At 35.0% G+C, this 12,478-nt stretch overlaps 1 protein-coding gene across 1 annotated transcript in view; it reads right to left on the bottom strand.

Annotated features, from left to right (window-relative positions):
- Positions 1-1,523: 1,523 nt before the first annotated feature.
- Positions 1,524-12,478, bottom strand: part of REEP3 (receptor accessory protein 3) — a 130,354-nt gene continuing 119,399 nt past the window's right edge. The window contains exons 6-8 of the mRNA XM_012657726.1: positions 9,816-9,963; positions 3,621-3,766; positions 1,524-2,925 (exon numbers count right to left, since the gene is read on the bottom strand). Of these exons, the coding sequence (XP_012513180.1) occupies positions 2,869-2,925; positions 3,621-3,766; positions 9,816-9,963 (351 nt within the window). The 3' untranslated portion in view covers positions 1,524-2,868. The remainder of the gene's footprint in view (positions 2,926-3,620; positions 3,767-9,815; positions 9,964-12,478) is intronic.

A 12,478-nucleotide genomic window follows, 5' to 3' on the forward strand; every position in this document is an offset into this window, starting at 1 on the left:
TCAAGCATTTTTGGAAAGCACAGATTGTGTTATTCAAAAAAAAAAGAGAGAAAACATTTATCTAACCAATGTTTTTCAGAACTTTGGAGTATTTACATACTTTATAACACTGTAGAAATCTTTGGTGGTGACATATGGACTAAGATCCCTGAAAATGCTTTAATAATTTTGTTCTATCAATCAGTGTAGTCAAGTATTTATAATTAATAATGCTGGCAGTATAATTTTTTTTGTCAAATACACATACATATAGTGAAATATGTGGAGGGGATCTTATGCAGGACCTAGATAGATTTACATAATTAATTACTTAGCAATAAGGCTTATTTCTGGGTTCTTTTTATACCAAAAAATATGTAAACTAAAGAATAGATCATTTCTTACTCCTAAACAAACTCTGGAAATACATACATATTAATGAACAAGTTGAATGAATGTAGAGTAAAATAAAACACCAGCTACAATTTCTGAATAAACTTGAACAGATACCAAAATAATGCCTAAATAGGTTTGTGTATCTAATGCAGTGCCCTGTGCCGGCCGGGGAAAAGTCAAGGCACTGTGGTCTATAGATAAATTTACCTCTTTTAAAACCAGTAGGCTTAAAATCGGAGAAACAAACAAAAAAGGCCTGCTCCATCTTAAACAAAAATGTATAAGCTTATTAGACCAAGTTCAAAGAAAAGGGCATGCTAAAACACATGTAAGGGAAAAGAACCAAAATTTAAAAAATATAAAAGAAGAGAAAAGAAATGATAGAAGGACAAAATGATATCAAGGATGTAAAAAGGATGTAACAGAAGGAATATATCAGAGGAAGCACTTGTGAATGAGAAGGAGTATAAATAATTAAACAGAAGGATTTGCACTACTTCTTTGAGACTGGTGGTGTCTTGGATGAAGCATTTTGATTCTAAAAGTATAGAAGGAAAAATAATTCCTACAACTTAAAATAGCATATGAGTTTACTAAGGAATAGGTTTAATACTGAGATTAGACTTGAAAAAAACAAAATGGTGCAATTCAGCCCCCTCAGATAATGTTCTTGACACACAGTCACTTAAATGACCTTTGTAGGCAATTCGAGATGACATTGCCTTTGTGTAGGAGAGACAAGCGTGGTGCAGCATTTATATTGAGAAGTCTAGTACCAGGCAATATAAATAAAACTCTCTTCCAAGAATTGACAATTAGAATTCATAGCAATTTTGAATAGAAATTAAAGAGTCCTTCTAGAAACCAAGAGCTAAAAATTAGTCCAGGTAAAGTACATAGAGTTTATTTGTAGAGTTAAACACTAGGAGAAAAAAAATAGAATGAATTTTTACTTGGTACTATATATCAAGAATGTGAAATAATCTAGAAAATATGTTAAGACTAGTATCAAGAGACAATGTATGAATTATACCAAGGTACTCCTGAGTAAACATTCTGTTCTCCACCAACACTCTGAGGAGACCCTGAATATACATTACCAGCTGGCTTCATTTCTTAAAAGGAGGAAAGGTCAAAGATCTCACAAATCTCTCTCATTGTTTTTTCTTTTGGACAAAAAAGTAGAGCAGTCAAGTAAATTATCAGAACAAACATAATAAGTACAAATTTGATTACTGATCACTAAAACCATCACCAAAAATATATTGATTTAGGGTTCATAATGCATAGTTATCAGTGAAACCTACGTCTCAGAGTTCAATAACTCAAAATCTCTTTGATTAAAAAACATGATATTTTTCTGATAGCTTCTTATATGTAGGATTAATGATGTCTGTATTTTGCATAGGATCAGGAAATTATCTCAGCCAGAAGAGATCCAAATGATTTTAGTCAATGCCAGATTTATAAATCAGCAGCACATATCAATGCCAAGCTTGTGAATAGATTGGCTGTTGAATAATTTTATGAATTAGAAGGGACATAAGTGCTACATTGGTCTCTGACTCTATTTCATAAAAGCTACCATTTTTAAAGGCTGAAAATGTAATCAGTGTTGACAAAAACATGCCAAGTTCAACTACTCTATACAGCTAAATCTGGAAAACTGGTTAATGTTTACAATAACTTCTTTTTTGTTAAGATAATTAAAAATGGTTAAAACTGAACAATTAGCTATATTTTTATATTACTAAAATCCAAGGAATTTAATAAATGAAACCCACAGGAAAAGAGATGATATAATTCAAGGCATAAATTTGACATGTCAGAGTATGACAAACAACAATATAGTGTCAGTAAAACTTCAATATACAGTTGTAAAATAAGTAAACAATTTTCAAGTGTGCAAAACTAGTCAGGAATAAAAGTGCTATGTGGATACCTGGTTTTCAAATATTTGTTTCAAAAACTTTCAGCTGATGGTGGAAAAACTAGAGAGTATTCTAAAAGTAAAAACTTCAAGAATATGTAAAACATACTTTATTCTCTTATATTATGTCCTTGTTATATCACTGCCGGATCAGAGGCCTATTTAATTACTATCCTCATGTGATAGCTATGACATAAATGGAGGTAAACACAATACAACACCACAAAGGCTGATTTATCCTGAACCATAAAAACACTCTTTTCAAGTATACTGTGGGTTTGAGTTTCATCTTATTTCTCAGGCACTCAATGTTATTGATGAATTTGAAAACAGATACCATGATCTGATATATATATTAATATACCTTGCATAACTACCTTTAGCAGTCAATATTTGGAAGAAATTGTGAAAGAAATAAAAATGATTTAAATTCATGAAAGTAAATCCTATCACTGCCACAATTTAAAGAATTATTTTAATGTGCAAATCCCAAATACGTCATGTCAGAAAATGAAGTCAATGCATTCACAAAATTTGTCTTGGGATTTCTGAAGTGTAGATGACTAAAAATACACTTGTGGTCTCTTCTTCACTTTATATTTTAGTGACCCATACCGCACCTGAAGAGAGAAATGTATTAAGAATTAGATGATTACTTTTTAAAATTAGATAGGATTTAATTGTTCATGATTATAGACATTTTTAAAAACTTTCTAATCTAAAAATTCAATTATCCTAATAATTATACATGGTATGTGTGAGACATGAAATGTATGCAGTTGGTGTTATGTTGGATATATGTTGCAGATTATTATTACTGGTATTATTATACCAAATACAAGCATTAATGTTATTATTTATATTTTACTTAGTATAATGGCAATGAACATTGATTATAATGATCTGAGGTCATTCACTGTAATCCACTGCTTTCTGGGCACAAAGACAATATATTATGACATAAATTTTTATTATTTATTCTTCATGTAGGGTTGACTGAAAGCAAAGCTATCTAGTTAATTTTGTTAGTTGCTTTTCTTGTTTATGCATAGGGCTGGCACTGGGTATTCATGATAATCATGCGATATGCTATGTGGGAACACCATTTTTTACTTGGAGTGGAAGACTAGGAATTTACCATTTTCAAAATTTCCTATGATCCTAACACATCTAATCTGAATAAAGAATTTTCAATATGATTACTGCTCTATCATTCCAATCCTTCATTTATGGATCATTAATACCCTAAATGATCACACAACAGGGAAGTCCCTTAATACTAATCATTAGGAAAACAACTCTACATTTGACTAACCTCTTTGCGGCCTTTGATGGTTTTCACAGATTTCATGCTTTGCGACCTTCGAAGCCCTTTGTGTGTTAACATTTCATCATCTGAATATGGCCCATCCGCTTCTTCATCTGTTTTCTCATCTCCATCTTTCAGTGCAATTCCATATCCTAAACACATTGTCAAAAACAGCATGTTCTGGTAAAGGGACACCAGTCAGTATCAGCTCTTGACCCTGTCTGTCTGTTGTTCTCTGCATGGATTGCACCCTCTCATGGATTGCCTGCCTACTCCTCCCTCTCCCTTTCTCATCTGGAATATGCTCTCTGCTCTTCATCATTAATCTCTGCCCCTTATGCTATTCTAGATGACGTTCATAGCTCACTTCTTCCAGGAAATTTTCCCTGACTACTTTTATTTTTACTATGCATTTTTCAGAATAATTAAAAATAATTATTTTTGAGTAGGTAACACATTCATCTTGCTCAAAAATCAGAGAATATAAATACCTATAATAGCAAAAAGTCTCTTCCCACCATTTCTCCTTTTCATGAATTCTAAACAACCTGAGAATTTGTGTGTTTTAGTCTGTCATTTGTACCTTTGCTTTGAATTAGGAATTAAGAGATGTGTCACATATCTTTTGTCAAGACAGGGAATTGTAGGGTTAACTTAAGGAGTCAAGGAAATACCCAAAGGGGCTATAACTTTGGCCAAGATAAGTTCACTGGGGGCAGGGATGGGGATGTCAGACCAACCCTGTTGCAGCTGCTCAGACAGAATCCAGCCAGACAGGCTACAGTAATAGGAAGCACCACAGGCTATGATGACAGATTTTAGGCAAAGAAAATAGCCAGCATCAGGCAGGTCAGGGAGAGGTCATGAGGATATGCCAACAGGCTGTTATGTGTAGCTATAAAGACTTACTATGGTTACTGTCAGGAAGTCATAGTGCATCCTGAGGCTGGGACTCTGGGACAAGAACTCCCAGAATCAGAGGTTCTCAAAGTTTAGCACATATTAGAGTTACCTGGAGAACTTGTTAATACACAGATCTATGGGCACCCCCAGAGTTACTGATTCAGCAGGCTTAGGGTGGGGCTGAGAATCTGCATTTCTAAAAAGTTCCCAGGTATTGCTAATTACCTGTCCGGGGCCCACAATTTGAGAAGCACTACCTGAGGATCCTGGAATGAGCAAGACAGGGGCCCAAGGCTAAGGCCCCATGAAGTTACAGATTGTCCTTTAATAATGATAAGGAACATAAAGATTTAAGAAATCTTCAAGTGAGAAAAAAGTAGAAGGGTTTCAAGGCTCAGGAGGAGGCAAGGGATGGATTCCTTGCATGTGAAGAAAAATATATGGAATAAATGTTTGTTAGTCTGCTCTTCCAGTACATGAATAATTTGAGGCTCACTAAGCAAACCACAAAGATTGTTAAAAAGCTTCTTACTCTCATAATAACATAAACAACTTTAATTGTATATCAGGCAAGTATAATTTTATGCTGCTGGACTTCTAGGCTAAAAATTAGAAAGGATTTGGAAACAGAATCAGTTATTATTTAGGCCAAGATCCTTTGTTTTTCGGCAGTGATCCAAGGAAGTGTGTTTTGAGTTGAAGAGACAGCACTTGCAGAGGTGCCAGGGTAGTCCCATTGCCTGCAAGAACTGCAAGGAGGCCAGTGTGACTGGGAAGGAGAAGGGTCATTAGTACTGGGGAAATGCTCCAGACACAATATTAAGTGGGGAAAACAAATGTATACATGAAAACAAAGGAAAAACACAAAAATGAAACTATTATTAATACAGCTCACGGAAGTGAGCTTTTAGGTAATTTTACATTTCTTCATTTTACCTTTTTTAATTTACCAAACTTTTATTTTAAAAAATTGCATTTCTTCTATAATTGAGGAAAATAAATCAGATTTCAGGTTGTCATTTCTAGATTTTTCTATTGCTGTTGCTTATATAATATTCCTGATCCTGATATGGTAAAATACAGAATAAGGAATCAAGGAAAGAGTCAGAAAGGATGTAACTGTGATTAAAAAGTTGTCTAGGGCTATAGATGTAGCATAAGACTATGTTCAACAAACATAGTCCTTGCTATTTTAATTGCCTCTCATTTTGCATCATTAGGAACTAGAATCTCATTCAAAAGCTGGCTATACCACTTATTCTTCCCTTCTTTCCTAATTTCAGCTAAAATAAATCTTATTAGCTTTCTAATTACAGTTTCAGGAAAAGTGATGGATTGATTCATTATTCTACAAGTATTTTAAAAATTTTATTATGTATGAGGCAGGGTGCTAAATTATGGGGATACAAGGATGAAAAAGACACAGCTGTCTTTTCCTACCCTTGAAAAACTTGGAGTCCAATAGGGGAAACAGACTCTAATGGGCATTACAATGCCATAATAAATGCTATAAATTGAAGATAAGAACAAGGTGATATGGGATCATAGAGTAAGAGAATGAACTCCACCTGGGGGTGAGGTTGAGGGGGTGGGTTATGAGAGAAGACCTTGTAGGAGGTGGTGTTATTGGCTTTCTTCCCCACAACCTGGATATGTTTTCATGTCAGTGACATTATTATTTTTCACGGCTAATAAACCAGCTTTTTACTTAATCATTTATCTTAGGCATTTGGTTTGTTCCAATACTTGCTATTATAAACAATGAGATGAACATTCTTATACATATACCTTTGAACATTTGTCTCATTATTTCCTTATGACATATTCCTAGAAGTTTCTTGCTGAGTTAAAGGGATTGTCATCCAAAAGGATGATTCCATTTTACATTCATAAAAAGTACATAAGAGTGTTTCTCAACATGCCTGCTGTGGTGGTTTTAAAACATGTTCACAAATTCTCTGACATTCTTCTTCCCTTCCCTTAAATCTCACAGGTCTTTGTATCTTCCTTAACAAATTGTCACAAAAAAAAAATGACCAAAGTGATGCTGCAGGACTTTTGCCAGTTTCTCTTGGGACACTGGCTCTAGGAGCCTTCAGTTGACAGGTAAGAACCCTGATTACCCTCAGAGACCACAGAGAGAAACCCTAGAGAGAGATACCTGAGAGGCCCCAACCATCCTAGACACCGGCTGTTTGAGTCTTCCCAGCTGACACCAGACATGTGAGCTCTTCTTTGAGATTATGACTCCAGCACCAGCTGCTGTCTGACCACAGCTGCATGAGACCCCTGAGCAAGAACTGCTTTGTTGAATCCAATCCTTCCAGATTCATAAGTAAAATAAATGACTGTGATTGTTTTAAGCCACTGTTTTTTTTTTTTTTTTTGCAGGGGGGGGTTGTTATGCAGTAAAAGATAACTGGAATAGTTACTAACACACAGCACTGTTAATTAAAAAAAATTTTTTCCAATCTTGTGAGCAAAAATTACTGTTATTATTCTTTCAATTTACTATTTTTTGACTGCCTGAGGGTGAAAATCTTTTTCATGTAGTTCCTGTCAGTTGTACTCTTTGGTAGAACTGACAATAATTAGTTTGTAAGGGTTCCTGGATTGTTGAAAATCTGAACCCCTTGCCTATAACATATAATGGGAATATTTCTGATAGTATGTAGTTTGTCTTTTTTATGGTGTATTTTTTCCCCCTTATATGGTAGTCTGAAATTTTGTTTTTTATGTAGAAAAATCTCTTGAACTTTTCCATTATGTTTTCTGGTTTTGATGTCATTCTTAAAATATGTTACATATCCTGGCCAGGCCCGGTGGCTCACGCCTGTAATCCTAGCTCTCTGGGAGGCCGAGGCGGGCAGATTGTTCGAGCTCAGGAGTTCGAAACCAGCCTGAGCAAGCGCGAGACCCCGTCTCTACTAAAAATAGAAAGAAATTAATCGGACAACTAAAAATATATAGAAAAAATTAGCCGGGAATGGTGGCGCATGCCTGTAGTCCCAGCTACTTGGGAGGCTGAGGCAGAAGGATCGCTTGAGCCCAGGAGTTTGAGGTTGCTGTGAGATAGGACAACGCCATGGCACTCTAGCCTGGGCAACAGAGTGAGACTCCGTCTCAAAAAAAAAAAAAAATGTTACTTATCCTAAGAGTATAAAAATATACACAGGGATTTCCTATCATATAGTTTAATTTCTTATATTTAAGTCTTTATCTTTTAAGAATTCATTTTGATCTAAGATTTAAGGCAAAGGTCTAACTTCATTCTCTACCCCACCTTCTAAGTCTAGCAGTTATTTTAGCACCACTTACTAGGTACTCTGCCTTTCTCCCACCAATTTGAAGGTCATCTTTCTTACTTGATAAATTTCCATGTATGCCTGGACTTGCGTCTATCTAGACTATTATTATCTTTTCTTTACCTGCTCTAGTCCTAGAACCATATTACTTTGTTAAAAATATTGTCAAGAAAGTTTTGCTTAAATTTTTCCCTTAGGGAATAAATGCTCTGAATATATACCACTCTGTAGGAAACTTTGAACTTGGGCAGAGTAATGCATATTAAAATTTTAATTTCATAACTGAACAAGTACCTTTCTTGTACTGCTACCACTTACTTCATTTTTTTTTTCTTAAGACAGGGTCTCGCTCTATCTCCCAAGCTAGGGTGCAGTGGTGTGATAATAGCTCACTGCAACCTCCAACTCGAGGGTTCAAGTGATCCTCCTGCCTCAGCCTCCTGAGTAGCTAGGACTACAGGCGTGCACCACTACACCCAGCTAAGTTCTAAAAATTTTTTGTAGAGATGGAGTCTTGCCATGTTACCTAGGCTGGTCTCGAACTCCTGGGCTCAAGTAATCTGTCCACCTCAGCCTCCCAAAGTGCTGGGATTACAGATATGAGCTACTGCGCCTGGCCATTACTTCATATTTTTATAAATCTTAAGTTATTTTAATTTCATGGTTTGAAATTTAACAAAAGAACTAAACAGCACCTCAATATCTTAAGCTATTTTATTCACATCATTTTAAATTTAATAGGTGAATATCATAAAAATAGTGTTATAGATTTTCATATTTATAAACTTGTTTTCATTTACATAATTGGACTATAATTCTTAACCAGTTCTCAGGTATAATTATGAATAAACTGTTGATAACTCAGATATCCAGTTTAAATCAGCAAAATATATATATCAGACCCCTTAATCAAAATTGATATACTACTAATTTTAAATGCATATTAAGTAATGACTATATTAAAAAATACTTTTATGTTATTGATGTATGCATAAGGCTGATGGGTCAAATTTCAATGGTTCTTCTCTCTTAAAGGCATTTATACCTTAATGGCCAATGCTTGATTACCATCTCTTAGATAACAGTCAACTCTTTGTAAAGTTATTCATTCTTCGGAGAACATAGAATAAAGTTCATTATTTTTCATTTTTAAGGATGGACTGTTATTTCATTTTTCAAATTGGTTTTAATTATAAAGGGTGATTTTCAATCTCCCTCAAAAGCAAACTTCTACTTTTTGAAAAGAAGATCCAATAGCCTGGCACCTTATAGACTTAACACATTAAAGAGGAATGTTCTGAAGATCTTAGTTCTCAGCCTTGCCTTGAATGAAAATGTTCTTATATGTGATGAAATGACTAAGGAACTGTCTTATTTATGTGTATGTTTCTAAGGTCATGACAGTTTATTAAACTCTTAGAATATATTAACTATGACCTGCTCATAATTTATATTAAAATATGCCTGCAAGTTAGCTCTTGAACTAGAATATGTCATTTTGACATATTTTCCATTGGACTGATCCTATTGTCAAACTGAGTTATCTTTCATCATCTGCTTAAAACTTATTATCTGTGAGTCAATATCCTTATTTGTCCACAGCACTTATGGTAAAGAATGTTCAACTATAAAACCCCTCAGGTGTCAGTACACAGTTTGAGTAGAAAGAATATTGATCACAGGTCGGAACTAGTGCTGGTGCTGAGGAGGTGGTGGTAACCACACCCATAGCTTCTAAAAATCCATGGCAGCTCAAGAGGCCACTGCTACTCTGTTCTAGATGATCTCCAGAGTTGGCAAAAGCCAAGTACTAACGTGGTTTAGAGAAAATTTAGAGAAAAAGAACCACAGTTAAATGTAAAATTCAAAAATATAAGTGTAAAAGTAAATTTTTTCCATGCAAATTCAGATAGTTACCATGTATTATTTTAGTACCCATCTTGACCCAAAAGCTCAATTATGAAAGAACCATATATTAAAACAACAAGCACACCTGCTGATTCACCGGGGGCTGGTTTACTTTTCCTTTTTCCTTCTGGTAGAGGTTGATGTGGTCTTTGTCCCACTGGCTCATCACCTTGGATGGCTGTTAAGTCATGCATACTGAAACTTCTTAAACGTTCAGTGATTGCTCCTTGGCTCTATTTAACAGAGAAGTGATAGATTCAAGAAAAAAAAATACCTTAAATATTTAGTGTGCTTACATTTAATTATTCCTACTATATTATGAAACTCTGAGAAAAGTTGAAAGAATTCTAAAGTGAACATCTATACATTGTGTACATTTTACTATATTTGCTTTATCACATATCCACCATCTATCCATCTGTCAATCCATTTTCTTTTTTTAAGCATTTCAAAATAAGTTGTAGAGCTGGGCATAGTGGCATGACTCAGCTACTAGGGAGGCTGAGATCGCTTGAGCCCAGGAGTTTGAGATCAGCCTGGGCAACATAGCAAGAGATTCTTGTCTCAAAAAAAAGAAAAAGAAAAAAATCTTGAAAACCAAACCAAGTTGTAGACATCAGTAATTTCACCCCAAATATTTTAGCATTATATGTAATTTTAATATATAAAATTACCCTCAGAGATAGCATCCACAATTTTATTCTCTCTTAAAATTAGCACTTTGGGGCTTGAAGTTTGTGATTTAGGACAGCTTTATAAAGCAAAAGAGACATTGTTTTAAAGCCAAGTTAGGACTGGAAATGGCTTTACCTAGAACAAGGCAGAAAAGTTTAAGAGCCAAAGAATCTTGGATATGAAAGCATATTCAGTTTATGAATTTACTATTTGGCAAGACATATCTACCACTATACAATCTAACTTTAAGTCCTTTTTCCCTAATAATATGGCAGACACTGGGTATTTACAATTAAATTAATTAAAATTAAAATTCAGTTTTTTTAATGCACTAGCCACATTTCAAACATTCAACAGCTACAGGTGGCTAGTGGCTACTGTATGGGACAGTGCAGAAACAGAACATTTCCATCCCTGCAGAAAGTTCAGTGATTTTCATCATTGTACAACCCTGAAAGAGACATTTTCTCAACTTTTCAGATAAACTACATTCCCCCCAACTATAAAGCTTTGTAAAAAGAGAAAAAAATATTTTCTAAATTTACCCACTTTAAATGGGCATAGCATATAGATGACTCATTTCTTATTTATAGCTAGATTAAAAATATTCTTCTAAAGCTTTTTTTCTATACTTATTATTTCTTCTTTTCACACATAGGAATTTATGATTGCTTCTAGTTATAACATCACCATAGAAACTCATCCACAATGGTTCCTCTCTAAATTTCAGAGTCAAAGGTGCTACAGACAATTAGGCATTATTGCTAACTTGTATTTTACACTGAAGAAAAAGGTCTTGATTCATGAGTCATGATTCAGTACTCTTGGGTTAGTGATATCATATTTTGTCAAAACCAAATGCCATTTCCATACCCCATTTGAGCTTTGCATTGCTACCATATTTTTTCAATTGTGACAAGGATTTATTAAAGCGTCTATATTCTCAATAAAAATAATTGGATTTCACACATATTTAAAACATTCTTGGCATGGTTAATTTATTATTCTTGCTTTCTCTTTATCAGAGATCATTTACTTATTAAACAGATGGTTGACAGAAGAGTTCACAGATATACTGCAAGGAAGTGACCAGTGTTCATGTGAAACAGAAGCCTTGTTTTCTTAGAACTGTCATTTTCTTTATTCTACTTTTGTATTCCTGTGCCCTCTCTCAGCAAGTCTTCATCTTTTACCTACTACCACACAGATGACAAATGGCAGACACGTTCATGATACCCTTGATCCAAATGACGTGTAATTTCCAAGGCTGGCTGTAATTTTGAAACCCTCACACTCAAGAAGGTACATTTCAGAATACCAATGAGTTAAAGTGTCATTGAATCAGTCTAGTTTTATAATTATATCATCCACAAACTTTGGTACCTTTAACAAGTATGATCAAATTTCTTAGGCCATATGGCACAAATGAACTCACACACCCTCTATAGTAGTGCCATGTATATTTTGCCACCAGAGCAAGATTTTAAGATGCTAGAAGAGAGGGACACATCTTAGGCTTCTATTTTCCTAGTACACAGGCTAGGAAGTAAATGCTCTTTTTATGCTCCTTCTTACTCTTCCTTCCTTTCTTACTCCTTTCTTTTCTTTTCCCTTCCTTTTTCCTTTCTTTCAGATAGGGTCTTGCTCTATTGCCCCGGCTAGAGTGCAGTGGCGTCATCATAGCTCACAACAACCTCAAACTCCTGGGCTCACATGATCCTCCTGCCTCAGCTTCTGAGGAGCAGGGACTACAGGCATGTGCCACCATGCTCAGCTAATTTTTCTGCTTTTTCTAGAGATGGGGTCTCGTTCTTGTTCAGGCTGGTCTTGAAATCCTGAGCTCAAGCAATCCTTCCTTCTCAGCCTCCTAAAGTGCTAGGATTACAGGTGTGAGCCACTGTACCCAGCCCCCCTCTTACTCTTGACTGCTAAAGAGTTCTCCATAGATAGCAGTGTGTTTTAATGCAAACATTGTAGTTTATATGCAGAGGTACAGCATCAAACTATAGGTATGATTATGGTATCACTACACCATCCACCAGGAGTTTGCTTCAGGTTTAGATTAACACATTG

Source organism: Propithecus coquereli, unplaced genomic scaffold, assembly GCF_000956105.1.
Source record: "Propithecus coquereli isolate 6110/MARCELLA unplaced genomic scaffold, Pcoq_1.0 Scaffold115, whole genome shotgun sequence".
NCBI lineage: Eukaryota > Metazoa > Chordata > Mammalia > Primates > Indriidae > Propithecus > Propithecus coquereli.